This window comes from Rhinolophus ferrumequinum, chromosome 13 (genome assembly GCF_004115265.2).
Source record: "Rhinolophus ferrumequinum isolate MPI-CBG mRhiFer1 chromosome 13, mRhiFer1_v1.p, whole genome shotgun sequence".
NCBI classification, from domain to species: domain Eukaryota; kingdom Metazoa; phylum Chordata; class Mammalia; order Chiroptera; family Rhinolophidae; genus Rhinolophus; species Rhinolophus ferrumequinum.
The window spans coordinates 25,893,728-25,911,155 of NC_046296.1; the positions used below are offsets into that span (position 1 = coordinate 25,893,728).

Genomic DNA, 17,428 nt, shown 5'->3' on the forward strand with positions numbered 1-17,428 from the left:
CTCAATGGTGAAAACCTGAGAGCTTTTCCTCTAAGATCAGGAACAAGACGAGGATGCCCACTTTCCCCACTGTTATTAACATGGTACTGGAAGTTCTAGCCATAGCAGTCAGACAATAAAAATAAATAAAAAGCATCCAGATTGGAAAAGAAGAAGTGAAACTATTTGCAGATGACATGATACTATATATAGAAAACTCAAGAATCCACCAAAAAGTTAATGGAATTAATAAAAGAATTCAGTAAAGTAGCATGGTACAAAATTAATATATAGAAATTCATCGTATTTCTTTTAGAATTTTAATGTGGGGCTTATGTCTCATTCCTATTATAGTTCTGTTTTTTCTTTTCTTTTTTTTATGTTTTGAACAATTTTAAATAGTAGGAGATTTTAGTAGATTTTAGTAGTAGTTCAAGCTACCCTGGAATAATTTTTTAATAGGATAAGGGTGATGATGCCGTTTTTTAAACACCTTGAGGTATGTATAAGAGACACCAGGGAAGTCTGGTAAAAGAATTATGAGTCATTGAGGCCCTTTTTATTTTATTTTTAGATGTATTTTCCAAATATAAATACTTTTTTAAATATTAATTTTTTACTTTCTAGCTCATTGAGGTCCTTTTTAATATACAAATGAACAATGTAGCACTTAGAATTCACATTAATCATATTTTTTTCTTAAATTTTGCAGTGTGTGATTAACAAGGTTTCACAAATAGAAGAAATAGATACAGATGCGGTTATGAAGTAAGTATAAACATTCGGTTGGGGGTTATCAGTCAGAGAAAAGGTGACACAGACAAGGGAAGAGAGCAGTTAATAGAATTCAGAAGGACAAAGACATGTAGTAGTTGAAACAGAAAGAAATGCAGTAGTTCAAGGAGTCTTCACTGGGGGGAGGCGGCCATCCTGAGGCAACAACCCCTCAGGGAAGTAGATGGAGTTGTAAGTACCTTTTCTCCTTCCAGTCTTTTATAGAGACTCCTCATTGGCCAAGCCCAGCACATCAGCCTCCCCGAGCAGAGAGAGGGTAGAGCAGATACAATGTAGATATGGAGGGGGGAAATTGAAGACAATCCATTTCAGAGGAATAGTAGTGTTAAATTTAAATTATTTAGCCAAATAATTCAAAACCAACTTCTAATAGGTTTTGAGAAGTTTGAGTACATAATTTTGAATTGCCTATGTCTGTAATTTTTTGTTTTCACCCTTGAAATCCCTATTCTTTTATTTTGAGAATAGTGATAAATGTTTTATGATTATTAATTTCTCATTCATATAGATATGTAAATTTTATTAACTGGCTTAAGATATGAATAGCAATATGGACAACTGTGAAACTTCTCTCGGCCAGGCTCAGAATGAGGATTGTGGAGTTTTAATTTCCACACTATTACCTAGTGAAAACTCAGTTTCAGAATTAGGTGAAGCAACCCTAATAATGCAGGAATCACTCAGTAGTTGGAAAAATTAAGTTATTGGGACTCTATCAAAAGCCCTATGGACAAGAGAGTCAGTTATTTTTAAAGTTTTTCTTCCCCAGGGTATTTTCTCAGAGAACTTGCTGTATCTCAAGTATAGGCGTATCTTTGGAAAATAAACTCTTAGCTGCAGTAGCATTCATTAAAAGTTTAGAATAATAAGTCATTTTAGTACTATAAAATATCTTTATGGAATTCTATTTTGCATTAATTTTTTAATCTTGAAGTTATTGGTTGATGTCAGCTCAAAAAATGTTGGCTATACTATATACCGGGGGTACCAATGTCTACAAGTGGACACTTTTGTCAGCGTTGCTCAAGCAGTAGTTCTCTGTAATCAGAATTGTCTGGACGCTGATGGTAACCACTTTGAACACTTCTTATAATTGCAGAAGTCAAACGTGACTTGTATTCATCTTTTGTTATTCGTATATATTGAATTTTAGTACACTTTTCCTTTCTTAAAATGTGTATACATTTTTTTGGCACCCTCTATATTATACTAATATTATAATTAGTTTTACTATATATTATACTAATATAATATTATAATTAATATGACATATTATATCTAGTATATATTATATGTGTAATATTTGTATGCTAATATGATGTTAGTGAATACTTACATAGTGCTTTTTTATGCACTATGAGTTGTTCTAAGTACTTCCTATTAATTCAGTTAATATTCACAGCAACCATGTAAGATAAGTTCTATTACTTTCCCCATGTTAAGATGAGAAAGAGCATGGAGGAATTAAGTTACTTTGTCTGGAGTCACTTAACTAGTAAAATGGCAAGGCTGGAACTTGAACCAAGGCAGTGTGGCCCAAGAGCTCTTGTTCTTACCCTCTATGCCATATTACCTTTCATACATGGAAAAGTACTTTTTAGTTTGTTATTAGAAAAGTAGATTATTAAGTTTATTAAGGGAGGTGTTATGTTCCTATTTGTAGTTATTCCAGAATATGTCTTCTCCACCTTTAACCCAAATTAGTTTATTTCTGTATGGCTTATCATCCAATGTTCATGAATCATGTTCTCATGGAATTATTATGTAAGATTCATAAGTGAGTATACTTGACTAGTCTTAGAGATATTTAAATAAGGAGGAGTTGTTCGGTAATTGACCTCTTCAACTCAGTTTTATAATGTTAGTTAGGTTTCTAGATGAAATTGCATTATTCTTCTGTTACTAGATAGTATTTAGTACAGTTTCCTCCAATTTGTAGATTTATATCATTTATCATATTGGCCCAAAGACAATCACTTTTGTTTGAATTGTTTTTTTTAATCTAGGCTTGCAGATCAGATGAGAATGTTGAATTTTCCTCAGTGGTTTGATCTGCTGAAGGATATTTTCTCTAAGTTTACAGTTTTTCTACAGAGAGTTAAGGTAAGCTCATGTGATTATCAGTTTATCCAGAATATTCCTAAAATTAACTCAACTTTCTAGGTTTATAAACATATATAGAATCAAATGGAATAAAACACGGTTTCTTTGTTTTTGTAATTTTTCTAAAGAGCTTTAGAAAATACACAGCATTTTTCAGAAGAAAAGATGTCACAGACTCTAATATATGTTGGTTGGGATTATGTTTTAATAAGAGAGTCATTAGGCATTGAGTATAATAGGCTATTTGTGAAATTAGATGTTCTTTGAATTATTAGATGTCAGTATTGTATTGTATGCGCTAATTAAAATTCCTGGCATCTTCTGAGTATCATGTTAAAATGGTCTGGGGGGCTTTGGTACTTATCTGTGACATGACTTTTCCTTATTGACATTTGGGGAATGCTAAGTCACATGTATAAGCTCTCCAGTCATAATGGGAAAAGTTTTGTAAAATGTGATTCACTGTACTTAATTTAGACTTCTCCCAAAACGTTAAGCACCCATTGATAGTGATAAATAGCAAATTTGTATCTGTAAATTACTCAATAACTAGGTCATGTTTTCACTTTTTTTTTATATTTAGGGAGATTTCCATTTACAAAATTAAAATACAGAACTCTATTCTTAAGCTTTAGGGAACCCATTTGTCTTGAGCAGTTCTTTTTCACAAGTCACCTTTACTGTGTAATAAAAGATTGACAAAAATTCTGATATGTATGACCTTGACTCATTTATAAGATGCTCAAAAATACATACACAGAATTCACTTTTGGGAACTTTAGGTGCAAGATATTTTAAATCCTTTAAAAATGTATCCTCTTTTCTTATAGGCAACATTAAATATCATTCACAGCGTTGTTCTCTCAGTTCTTGACAAAAACCAAAGAACTAGAGAATTGGAGGAGATTTCACAACAGAAGAATGCAACAAAAGATACTTCACTAGACACAGAGGTGGCTTATTTAATCCATGAAGGCATGTTTATAAGTGATGCATTCAGTGAGAGTGAATTAACACCTATAGCAATTGATGCTACCTCTCAAAGAAATGCATCTCCAAATAGCGAGCCCTGCAGCAGTGATTCGGTATCCGAACCAGAATGTACTACTGATTCTTCATCCAGCAAAGATCAGACATCATCATCTGCTATTGCAGGAGGTGTGGACATTATGTGAGTATAGTAACTGCTGCCAACTTAACAAGATTTTTCAGTTGTCTTATTGGTGTTTTCAGTAAGATTGATTATTCAGTTTACTGAAAAACCACGTAAACTTTGGTCTTGGAATGTAACACAAAAAATTAATTTTATGAAACGTATCTTTTTTAAAATGTATGCAAGATAAGGAGGTCATCATCAGAAGTAATCGAGAATTGCAGAATTTTTTTTTTTTTAAATTTTTATTGGGGAACAGTGTTTTTCCAGGACCCATCAGCTCCAAGTCAAGCAGTTTTTTCAATCTACTTGTGGAGGGCGCAGCTCACTGGCTCATGTGGGAATCGAACCAGCAACGTTGGTGTTAATGAGCACTGTGCTCTAACCAACTGAGCCAAAAGGCTGCCAGAGAATTATAGAATTTGAAGGCTAGAAAGAAACCATTTAATTAAATGCCATCTAAACTCATTTCCTCCAACTCATTTCAGAGTTTAGATGACTTATTTAAGGTCACTAGTGGCAGAACTTGTCTTGGAACTTAGGTCAGTATTACCTTGGTTATTTTTTTTCCTTTTACTATGTCACCTTTGTATTTTGTATATAGTGAATATCTGTTTCACTATTTTTGGTTTTTCGAAGGCATGAATTTCCAAGTGGATCACATTATCTTTTTAAACATTAATTTTAAAAACTTCTTATTTTGAAATAATTTCAAATTTACAGAAAAGTTGCCAGAATAGTTCAAAACACTCTCAGATGTCCTTGTTTGATTCCCCAGTTTTTAGCAGTTTACCACATTGCCCTTTTCTTCCGTCCTCCCTTTTTTACTGTCCCTCTCTCCCTTCTTCTCTTTCCTTCTTTGTCTGTCATGTTAGTATTTTTTATGAATCATTTGACAATAGATTGCAGATTTGATGTCCCATTATCCCAAAAAACTTCAGTGTATATTTCGTAAATACAATAATACTCTCTTAAATAACCACAGTATACCAATTAAAATCAAGGAAACATTGATACATTATTACCATCTAATTCACAAACCCCCATTCAAAGTCCACCAGTTTTCCCAGTAATTTGTATAGAAAGAATGAAAACAAAACAGCCAATAAAGTCTCTCTGGTCCAAGAATATAGTTTGGATTTAGTTATTATTAAGAAAAATAAGAACTCAGTATTTTTGTTCATTTTTACATAAGTCAGTTTATGGCTCAGGAGCTTATAAAGTCAGCTATACCACTTCCCCTCCCCATGAAAACAAACACTGAACTACATATTAATAAAAATATTTTTTCTCTGTTCAGGCTAATATTTCCACATTTACTGGTTAAGATGCAGTCTAAAACTACGATTAAAAGAGTTGTTAAAACCTCTATAAACGATATAGAATTATGTTTCTCTCGTAACCATTCAGAGGTAGGAGGTGCAGAGCTGAGACAGCAGCTCTACTGTCCTCACTGTGTAGCTTCCATCTTTGTCCAAGGAGGCTGCTCCAGCTTTTATCATCTCATCTGCATCCCTAGCAGCAGAAAGGAGAGGGCAAAGGTCTAGTACCCAAATTACTTTTTTGTTTTAACTTTTTAATTACAGTATAATGCACGTATAGGACAGTGTGTCAGTTGTAAGCTTTCAGCTCAATTAATTACGACACAGTGAATACACTGGTGTAATCACCACCCAGGTCAAGAACATTGTCAGCTCTCTGGAAGCCCCTTTTGTCACTACTCTGTCACTCCACCAATTCCCAGATTATTGGTTTTTCCAGTTTTTAGACTTTGAAGTGAAATGAAACCACGTTCTTTTGTGTCTGGTTTTTTTCATTCAACATTATGTTTGTGATATTTTTCTAAGTTCTTGCATGTAGGTAGCAGTAGTTTATTTGTGTACAGAGATTCTACTTTCTGATTACATCACAATGTATTCCTTCTACTGGTGATGAAATTTGGGTTATTTCCATTTTGATTGTTGTAAACATTCTTGTAGATATTTTTGGTGCACATGTTATAAATATTTCTGTTTATAGCTCGGAATGAATAAGGTATATGAATGGTCAGTTTAACTAATGCCAGTTTCCCAAAGTGATTGTACTCAATTTACAATCTGATCAGTAGTATGGAAGAGTTCCTGTCACTACATCTTCATTCACTCTTGGTATTGTTAGTCTTTTATTTGTTAGCCATTCTGGTGGGTATTTTGTAGGTCTAGTTGTTTGGTTTTTATTTCCCTGATGTTTGGTAAAAGAACATTTTTCATGTATTCATTAACTGTTTGGAGAGCCTCTCCTGTGAGGTGCCTCTTCAAGTCCTTTGCTCACTTCTCTATTGGTTTGTCTTTTATTTCTTACTGATTTATGGGAGTTCTTTATGTAGTCTCAATACAAGCCCTTTGTCAGTTGTACATATTGCCAATATCTTCTCCCACTCTATGAGTTGACTTTTCAATCTCTTATTGGTGTTTTTGGTGAACAAAAATTTTGAATTTTAACATAATTCTACGATTCATTCTTTTCCTTTATGGTTTGTGCTATTTTTGTGTCCTATTTAAAAAAATCTTTCCCTACGCTAAGGCCTTGATGATATTCTCTCATGTTATCTTTCACATTTAGATTGGCAGTCCATCTGGAATTGATTTTTGTGTATAGTATGTGATTGTTTTCTATTTTCCCCACATAGAGATCTTTCTGACTTCACATCATTAGTTGAAAAAATTTATCTTACTCACTGCTGTAGTGCCACTTTTGCCTTAAGTCAAATATTAATATATGTGTGAGTCTGTTTCTAGACTCTATTTTGTTCATCTTCTGTCTTTGCACCACTATCTTTAAGTAAAATTGTCTTAGTTACTATAGCTTTTGAATTAGTCTCAATATCTGGTAGAATAATTTCTCCTACCTTTTATTCTTCCAAGATTGCCTGGATTATTCTTGGACTGCTGCAAATTCATATAGATTTTACATTAGTTCTCTGTTGCGTATATATAGATTTGTTTATATTTTATCCTTTCTTTCTTTTTAAGAGTACAATCCACATTTTGTACTTTTTACTTCCACCCACATCTTGGTGGTCAGAATATTATCACATGACTATATCTAGCTGTAAGGGAGGCTTGAGAAATAAAGTCTAGCTTGTTGACTATTTGCCAGCTGAAACTATTGTGGCAGAAGAGAGATAGCGAACAGTCTGCTATACCATTTGAGATTCCTTTGAATCAGCTGTGGTCTCATAATCTATATTCCTCCCCTCCCACCTCTATTGTGGCTCACTTGACACTTTGAAGCTTCCCTGGCTTTCCCCAATTACATGCTCCAGCATGGTAACAGGTTTTACAGATGGCTCCTCCTAAGTTCCACTGGCACATAAATGTCTGGGAACTACGCAGCCCAAGGGGGCAATGAATTAATTAAGTATATTTATACATGTGACCCTAACTAGTTGTTTCTTGCAAGGGCTCTGGCTATTCCTATATTAAATGTTTTTGAGTATATAATTGTGTCATGGATGCAGCACATGCAAAAATGATGTCTGACATTTTATCCTTGTTAGCGGTAGATTTTCCTTATTTTGTATTACATTATCAAAATAATCTACAATTTTGTAAGTTTATTGCACTGTAAATAAGGGCACAAAAGAGGAAATAATTTCCCAGGCAGGAAATGGGAAAGGAATAATAATGGTATGCGTTAGAAAGTTTTGTGGTTTGTTTGTTTTTTAAGGCCAAAATTTATTTTACATTGTGGTAAAAAACATAAAATTTACCTTCTTAACCTTTTCTCAGTGTACAACCCAGTAGTGGTAAATACTATATGCACATTGTTATACAACCAATCTCTAGAACTTTCTCATGTCTCAAAAGTGAAATTCTACCTACCAACTCCTCATTTCTTCCTTCACCCATCCTCTGGCAACTACCCTTCTTTCTGTCTCCAGCAGTTGGGCCACTCCAGGTACTTCATAGAAGTGGAATCGTACAGTATTTGTCCTCTTGCGTCTGGCTTATTTCACTTAGCATAATGTCTTCAAGGTTCAACCATGTCGTAGCATGTCAGAATTTCCTTAACTTTTTAATGCAGAATAAGATGTCATTGTATGTATAGACCACATTTTGTTTATCCCTTCATCCGTCAGTGGCGCTTGGGCTGCTTCCATCTCTTGGTTATTGTGACTAGTGCTACTACTTGAACATGGGTGTGCAAATAACTCTTTGAGATCCTGCTTTCAGTTGTTTTGTACATATACCCAGAAACATACTTGTGATGTTTTTTCCTGTTCGCATGAAAAGGATCCAATTAAGACTTAAAATTAAAAATCTTTTTAAACAGCAAAATCACAATTAAATACGTGATTTTTTAAAAACCAAACTTCCCAGCATTTTAAATTATCACTCTGCTTTTTTAAAGACTTGTTAGTTTTTATTTTTTTTCTATTTTCTGTTTATATCTTTGTGAATTGGTACTATATTGTCAGGAGTTCCAAATTCATTCTGTTACATTGGGACAAATTTTAGAAATCCTGTAGAAAATATAATTTTATTTTAATAGTAAATTTGAACTTTGAAATTTAAGCACAGTTTTGTGGGAGCAGGTACTGAAATAGTACTGAATCATCTATATAGAAGTAAGTGTTAGAGTTGAGAAAGTTTAGCAGATTAGAAATAAAATTTGACTAATTCTGGATTCTAGTCCCACCCTCTTAATTTTGTGCCTTTGGGAAGGTTACTTAAACTTTCAAAGATTCAGTGTCCTCATCTGTAAAATAGATATTTACCTACCTGCCTCAGAGTGTGAGAACCAAACAAATTACTTTCTCTGGGAGTACTTGAAGAATATTAATCCCTCTATTATTTTAAAGCATTAGTAAATATAGTTAGTAATATTATAATTTTGAAGGATAGCAGGAAATAACTTTCTTTAATACCTTCACCCAGTTAGAGTAGTGGTTTGCCTCAAATTAAACATCAGAGCTGCTTTGTAATATCTTTGAAACTTATTTTAATTCCACTGAATGGGAGAAAAATGATGCTAAGGCACTTAACTTGGTTCATGGTAACACTAAAATTATTAGCATGGAATCAGTGGTCTTTATATATGCCCAGGGGGAAAAAATGTATAAAAGTCTCTACATTTCCTTCTGAAAACTGGAAAAAAATACATTACATCTTACAAATATTCCTGTTCAAGTGTAAGTTTCTTGAGGACAGTGACCTGTTATATCTCTCTACAATAAATGCAATAAATGCTCAGAAGATGTTAGTTCAATTAAACTGAATGTTAACAATCATTCATAATTGTCAGTAAAAGGAGGGCCTGTTTGTCATGAAATAACGTTCATTCCTTCTTCTTCCTTCCACTATGTCATCCTGGTCACCTGTGCACAAACTACCACAGCTATAACCTTGTACCTAACTAGAATTTTTTTTACTTAGTTTTTGCAGCATTTTTGTTTAATCAGAGTCTGAACTAAGTATTAAAAATACCACAGCAGAAAGAGAAAATTATTCTCATATAAGATTAGGGTAAAATACATTTGTATTATCTGGGCTTGTTTAAGTGATGCTTCACCACAAAAGAAGTATTTGATCCATTACAGATTTTTTTCCTCAAAAGTGAATTTACAGCTTTTTGTTTTTTATTGATATGTCAACTATGTAGAACAATGTGTTCACAAACTATCCTGACTTAATCTCTTTATCATTTTCAGGGTGAACGAAGACATGAAATTAACTGACTTAGAACTAGGAAAGCTGGCAAATAATATCCAGGAGTTATTGTATAGTGCCTCAGATATATGCCATGATCGAGCTGTCAAATTTCTCATGTCAAGAGCAAAGGTTAGTTGTTTTGATAAAGCTTTAGATATTTTATACATACATAGTGTAATTATTTTGAAGATCTGGAATCATATCCTTGCTTATATCCCTATGTTTCCTATCATGCATATTATATTTTTACCACTTAATAAGTTGAGGTTAATGGTACTGGTGTGGTCTATTTGGAAGATGTTAAAATAATCCAAATAAAAGAAATAGGAAAACTTGTTCAAGTACTCTTTTTAAATACATGATTAGAAGATTTATTTTGAAATATAATACCTTAATTAATTTTAAATTAATGCTGTTTTATATGTGTGTGTATAATCAGCCAAACAATTTATTAATAAAATTAGTTGAACTCCAGTATTGTAAGATTTTTATGAAATTAATTGAATTTATTTGAGCTAGTGTATTATAAAATTTAGACATTCTAAGCTTTTTATGGTCACTATGTGGGACTAAAGTATTGGAAAGTTTTGTTAAAAATGATTTTCAAATCATTTTTATGAATTAATATAATTATATATCATAAAAATAGTACAATTAATATTAATATTTGTTAAACTGAGTTGGTTTTATAGCACATCCATATTTGGTGTTCTACTAATTCTGTCATGATTTTTGTGTTATCTTTAAAATTTAGGATGGTTTTCTTGAGAAGCTAAATTCCACGGAATTCATAACACTTTCTAGATTAATGGAAACATTCATTTTAGACACTGAACAGATCTGTGGAAGAAAAAGCATGTCATTACTTGGAGCACTTCAGAGCCAAGCTAATAAATTTGTAAACAGGTTTCATGAAGAGAGAAAAACCAAGCTCAGGTATCATTACCATGTCCATTCTGTTCTTAATTTTTTTCTTTTTCTTTGCAAAACACAATTATATTTAAAAGAAGAAACTTTATTGATTGGCCAACGAAAATCCCTGACAAGTTTTTTTCTTTTTAATTAAAGGCAGATTGTAGAATTAAAATTACATTTCTTGGCTTTTCAAAGTGGAGTTAGAATGTTTATTTCTATTAACGTATTTACCAGGAATATCCTCAATAGATTACCTTTCCTTTCCCACTCAAAGTGAAGTTTATTATGTTTCACCACTCTTCTTTGTTAGTCCTAGAGATATAAAAAGAGAAATATTTTCTGCAAGTATTCATAGCGTTTATGAATGATTTCAATTTATTAAGGTATTCAGTATTTTTAAATCTTATGTACTAATAATAGCTGATGGCCATTACTGTTTAAAAACTCAGTGTCTTGTATTGCATGTGCTGTTTGAATTTAACTAAGATACATGTAGTCTTTATTATTAAATGACATAACAAAAGTCTTATATACTTACTCAGCTCTTCCCTTTTTCTTCAAGCAAGGAAGATGGTGTTGAAATATTATTAAAGTGTATCTTTTTTTCTTTTTACCTTTGAATAGCCTCCTCTTAGACAATGAGCGCTGGAAACAAGCTGATGTTCCTGCAGAATTTCAGGATCTTGTTGATTCTATATCAGATGGAAAGATTGCTTTACCTGAAAAAAAATCAGGGGGTATGTGTATTTTTTCACACACTCTTCCAATTTAATATTATTTATTAATTTTGTAAGAATGCTTAATATTTCTTTAATTGACAATGCCTCTTTAAAAGCCTGGAACTAATACTCTCAGTTAGTAACTAGTTGACTGGAAAAGTATGTATGGTAATTTATAATATTAATTTCAGATATTTATTGATTGTTAATCATATTCCAGACCCTGGACCAAGTGCTTTAGACCCTGGACCAGGTGCTTTATATGCATCACCCCAGTTTATCCTCTCAACGATCTATGAGGAAGATACTGCTATGTTTCCCTGAAAATAAGACCGGGTCTTACATTAATTTTTGCTCCAAAAGACGCATCAGGGCCTATTTTCAGGGGACTGTCTTATTTTTTCATGTACAACAATCTATATTTATTCAAATATAGTCATGTTGTCTTCTGGAACATCGTCATAACGTACTAAATGCATCCCTCTGGCTGACGGTCTTTAACTGGGGCTTATTTTTGGGGTAGGTCTTATTTTTGGGGAAACACGGTATTGTTACCTTGTTTAACAGTGAGGTAGCATGAGGCTTTGAAGGGTTAAGGAATTTTGTGCAAATGTGATGCACTGAAATTTAAAATCACATTTCTTGGCTTTTCAAAGTTGAGTTAGAATGTTTATTTCCATTAACATTTATTTCCATTAAAGGGCAGAGAGAGGAATTGAAGGAATTAAGTAAATTTCTGCTATCTAGTGGCCATTTTTAGTAGATAACAGTGTTGGGTGGAGGTCACAGCTTTATAATTTCATAGCTACGTTCTCAATCTCTGTACCATATTATTTAGAGACATGTGTTCCTTCATTGAACACTAGTAAACTTCCATGTCAGATATTGAGACAGAATAGCAGTTATAATTCTAATTTAAAAGGGCTAAGTCTAATGAAAAAAATATGTATTAGCAATCATATTAGACACAATATTATTAGCAAGTAATATAGTATGACATGAAAACTAGAAGAACAAAACTATGAAGGAGTCTTAGAAGGAAGGGCCAGAGAAGTAGGAAGAAATCCAGAAGAACATAGAAATCAAAAAATTAGCTTCAAGAAGAGAATTGTCATTGGTATCAAATACCAGTTATTTTTCATATGAAAGATTAGCAATGTTTGAGAGATATTTTTATATACCAGTAAAGTGAAGTTGTCATGTGACAATAATAAAACTTATATACAACTCATCTTGTAACACCAGATTTGAAATTATGAAGTCCTTGAATATTTTTAATGGAGGAGGCAGTTTCATTTTCAAATTTTATGCATTTAATGAAAATTAATATTTTGACATAGACGTATTTTTTAAATTATATACTTCATATTGCACAAAATGCAATTGCACTACGAGAGAGACTGAGTGAAATACAGATAATGACTCCTACACACGTAGGTGATCATTTGCAATCTTAGTAATTCAGTAGAGTGTTAGTTAGATTGTAGGTCTGTGCTAAGTAACTCTAAGGGTGAGGAAGGGTAGACAAGTGTAGCCTGTTTTTTCAACAAGTTTGGCTGTTAAGGGAAAGTGAGTGAAGTGGCAGCTAGAGACATAAGAGAAATTAGATTGTTACCTTAGTCCACTCAGGGAGTTGGGAGAAGTGTTTTAAAGTAGGAGAAGCTGAATTATATTTTTATGTTTAACAGGAAAAGGAAGGAGATTAATTTAGGATAAGAGTGACAAAGTGATTATGGGGCAGGTCCCTTGGAATTGAATCGAGAGTTCAAGAGAGAGGCTCTCTCTTCCACCACTGTGACAAGAGACAAGGGTTTTAAACAGGTGTAAAACTGATTAATTCATATAGGGCAGAGAGAGGAATTGAAGGAATTAAGTAAATTTCTGCTATTTAATAACCATTTTTAGTAGATAACAGTGTTGGGTGGTGGTCACAGTTTTTGTTAATTGTATGATATCAGCAAAGCAAAAAGAAAACACTCTGATCATTCCAAATAACAAATTTAAAATTATGAGATTTATCACTCATCTTTTTCAAGCTTATTTGATTGACTTTCCACTGTGTGAGGTGCTGTATTAGATGACAGAGACATGTTTTCTGTCCCTGAACAGCTCAGTTTTGCAGTCCACTGTCACGCCACCATAATGATTTTTCAATTAAAATGGCATACAGTGATTGAATTAACCACATATGTTTCCTGCAAAGTGAACTAGTATTTATTTTCACTTCCTCAATTGAAGATACTGACAGTAGGAGGTTTCTCTACATACCCTGCACCTGTCCCAGTCTTTTTTTTTTAACTCCTGTGAGAAGAAAACCTATACTATTAGAAGTCCATTAATATTTTACTAGTTCTAACCAAGTTAAAGATCCTTGGTGTTATTATTCATCCATCATCCATTTACTGAGTTGCTAACTGCTTGGCTAGGTATTGGGGAAAGGAAGTCTAATGGATAGCAGTTAATACTGAGTGCTTACTAGACAGTTTGTTCTAAGCACTTTACATTGCTATCTCATTTATAGGTCCACGAGCCAGAGAGACACTGTTTGTATTCCCATTTAACAAATACGGGAACTGAGGCACAAAGAGGTTAAACAACTAGCCTAAGGTTACATAGGTAGGAGGTGGTAGAAATGGGATCCAGATTTATTCAGGCAGACTGACTTTCGGGCCCTTTCTCCCTCTTAACTGCTATGCTATGCCACTTCTCTGCAATGTAGAGAGGTATGACTACCCACCATGATCCGCCCAGTTAGGTTTTATGATCAGATTGCCCTGTGAGGTTACTTTTGCTTGCTGAACTTGTACGTAGTCCCTTTTTTGTTCACAAATGTCTTAGAGCTCAAAGGGGACTTGAATCTTAGGGAAGCATGACTTACCCATGGCTGATTCAGAGCAATAATTCAGTCTGCCTTTCTTTTCACCTTAACATGCTGAATTTTGTTTTATAATGATAAGAAATACTATATGCTGAAAATAAAGTAACTTCTGGATTAACACTCTTAAAAATTAAATATGTAATCTCTCCATTGAATATAGGAATTCATTTGTATTTTAAGAATTGTAATAAAGACAACCAGTTGAAATGCTAGTTCTGTCTTTCCAAACTACTGACATTATTTTCTTTCTACTTACTCTTCATTTACCATGTGCCAGACCTATAGGATAGACAGTGTAATCATTATCTCTATCGTTAACAACAACCCTAAAAGATACATATTGCTATCCGTGTTTAATGGATACAGATACTGAGACTCGAAGAAGTTAATTAATTGGTAGTACTGGAACTCAAATCCAAATCTCTCTGATTTTAAACCTAATATACTTTACTTAATCTGTGCCAAATTGCTTCCTAAGAAGTAGATATTTGTTTTCAGAAATGAGACAGTTTCAGGCCCTAAATAGGAACTATCTTCTTCAGTTTTTTCCTGATTTAAATTTTTTCACCTGTATTTTGTTTCATGCTGTACCTTATCTCTCTTGTTTATTTGCTTTACTTTCTAGCTGCAGAAGAAAGGAAACCAGCTGAAGTTCTCATTGTTGAGGGACAACAGTATGCTGTAGTTGGGTGAGTGACACATTTTTCTTATTAGTCAAGTCAATTATTTAAAACTAAGTCTTCTCGTTCCCCCTTGATGCGAATTGGAAATTTTGGGTTAACAATTTAAAACCCTACAAAACATTTAAAGGAAACTTTATGGATTCTTTTTTATTTTCTATATTTTGTAGTGTTCTATATATCCATCGGGGACTACAATGGCTTAACAAAAAAGAGGTTGTTGATTTTTCTCTTGTTATAAGAAATCTAGGGTTACATGATCCAAGGATGGTGTAGTGTCTCCATGATGTTATTAGTGTCTCAAGCTCTTTCGTTTTTCTGCAGCTTTTTTAGTGTATAATATATAGCATAATAGTTGAAGCTGTGAGCTCTGGAGTCTGACTGCTTAGGTTTGAATCCCAGGGTCTCTGCTACTCTTTATGACCTTGGGCAAATTAGTCGGTGTGCCTCAGTTCCTTATCTATAAAACAAAATGTGGAAAATAGTATTAAGAATTATTGCAGAACTTGGGTGGCTGGATGGCTCGGTTGGAGTGCGAGCTCTGAGCAACAGGGTTGCTGGTTCAATTCCCACACGGGCCAGTGAGCTGCGCCCTCCACAAGTAGATTGAAGATAACAACTTGAGCTGAACTGCCGCTGAGCTTTCAGAAGAGCTGCCAGATGGCTCAGTTGGTTAGAACGCATGCTCTTAACAACAAGGTTGCTGGTTTGACTCCCCCATGGGATGGTGAGCTGTGGCCTCTGCAACTAGACTGAAAAACGGTGACTGGTCTTAGAGCTGAGCTGTGCACAACTAAGATTGAAGGACAACTTGACTTGGAGTTGAGGAAAAAAACACACTGTTCCCCAAGAAAGTCCTGGAAATACACACTGTTCCCCTTCCCCAATAAAAATCTTTGGGAAAAAAACCAAACCAATTATTGCAGAACTAAACAGGTAATTCATGTAAAGCATTAGCACAGTTCTAGCACCTAATAAGAAGTTGATAGTTGTTGGTAGTTATTTCCATTGTCATTTGTTACTAGGTCTTTTACTCTAATACCAATAACAGTATTTCATATTCAAATTAATTAAGAGAAATATAAATTCCAGTGTTGTTTGTCTAGTACTACATACCCTTTATTAAATGAGTAATCAAAATATCTTCATATTCTTTAACAGCACTTTAGAGTTTAAGTATTTTCATATATATATATATATGGTCTCATTTGATCACTACCCACCATGTTGTGAAATAGACATTTCAAGGGTTGTTGTTCACTTTCAATAGTTTAGAGAATTGAAGCTTAGAAGGTTAAATGGTTAATATACAATGACCCAAATAAAGCCAAAATTAGAATCGAGGTCTAGCTCCCAATATCTAGAAAAAATTCTTTTTCATTCTTCTTTGTTTCTTGTCGCTGTATAAGTCTTTTCTGAAATAGCCACTACCTCCAGGAAGAATGGATGATTTTCTCATGTATAACTACATGCCTCTATCATGGTACTTTCTGCAGTATATTAGATTTATGTATACATCTCCATGGTTAGACTCTGAGTTCCTCAAAGGTGGGAATCTTGTCTTACCATTTTCGTTTTTCTTGGCACTTAATAATAAGTACTCAAAAAATACATATAGAATTGATGCTTTTTCTCTATCTGTATTATCCAAAACTCTGAAGTACCCAGTTGTAAGCTAACACTTTCATTCCTTTCTCCTCTGGAGTTTTCTGTTTCTGGTAGGGCAAAGCTTTTTAAAATATTCCTGTAATCTCATGCCTTTCATCTAATTATGATTTCTCTCCTTAACTACCCATTATGTGGTTACTCTTTCCATTCTTAATGGAAATAGTCCCCTCTGGCTACATCTGACTACCTGGTTCTTTAGGTAAAAAACTGAACTCCCTGGCTGAAGGGGGAATATTATATCTTCTTAGAGAGGATCACAAAAGATAAGCAATGGACTTTTGCCCAGTAAAGCTGACTCTAGGAGTATGCATGGAGAGTAATATATGGTCTGATAATTAAGTTGTTACAAAGGCTCGACACTGTCTTTCTTGAATCACTACTTCCTGATATCCTTCAGATTTTTATAAAACATTATTTTGCATGAATCACTCATTTCTGAACATCTCATTGAACTCAGATGTCCAAAATTGAATGGCTCTTTTCCCCTTAATTTCAATCTTATTTAACCTCCCAGTAGTTCTTTTTTCAATTTATGATATGCCCTGCTAATGAGCTGATAACTTTCTCATCGTTGGGGAATCTTTTGTGACTGTTAACATAAGAAACATTCAAACCTGTAGAGATTTTTTATGAGTTTATTTGAGCCAAACTGGCAGCATATGCTAGGGAGCAAGGTCTTAAATGTTCCAGAGAATAAGTTTTGCAGCTTTTTTTATGCATTTGAAATTAAGGAGGGACCTAAGGAAGATTACATGGAGGTGGGACAAGGATTGGATTACAAGATTGTGTGCTCTTGCACAAGAGCTCATAATTACAATATTATGAGGTTAGTTAGATTTATTTCA

At 33.6% G+C, this 17,428-nt stretch overlaps 1 protein-coding gene across 4 annotated transcripts in view; it reads left to right on the forward strand.

Annotated features, from left to right (window-relative positions):
• Positions 1 to 17,428, forward strand: part of VPS54 (VPS54 subunit of GARP complex) — a 104,510-nt gene that overhangs the window by 70,235 nt on the left and 16,847 nt on the right. For all 4 annotated transcript variants that reach the window (XR_004424861.1, XM_033125338.1, XM_033125337.1 and 1 more), the window contains exons 10-16: positions 692 to 747; positions 2,781 to 2,877; positions 3,708 to 4,048; positions 9,723 to 9,852; positions 10,478 to 10,659; positions 11,263 to 11,375; positions 14,861 to 14,924. Coding sequence is in view for 3 of the 4 variants with exons in the window: in XM_033125338.1 (XP_032981229.1) it covers positions 692 to 747; positions 2,781 to 2,877; positions 3,708 to 4,048; positions 9,723 to 9,852; positions 10,478 to 10,659; positions 11,263 to 11,375; positions 14,861 to 14,924 (983 nt within the window). In the remaining variant the exon portion in view is untranslated. The remainder of the gene's footprint in view (positions 1 to 691; positions 748 to 2,780; positions 2,878 to 3,707; positions 4,049 to 9,722; positions 9,853 to 10,477; positions 10,660 to 11,262; positions 11,376 to 14,860; positions 14,925 to 17,428) is intronic.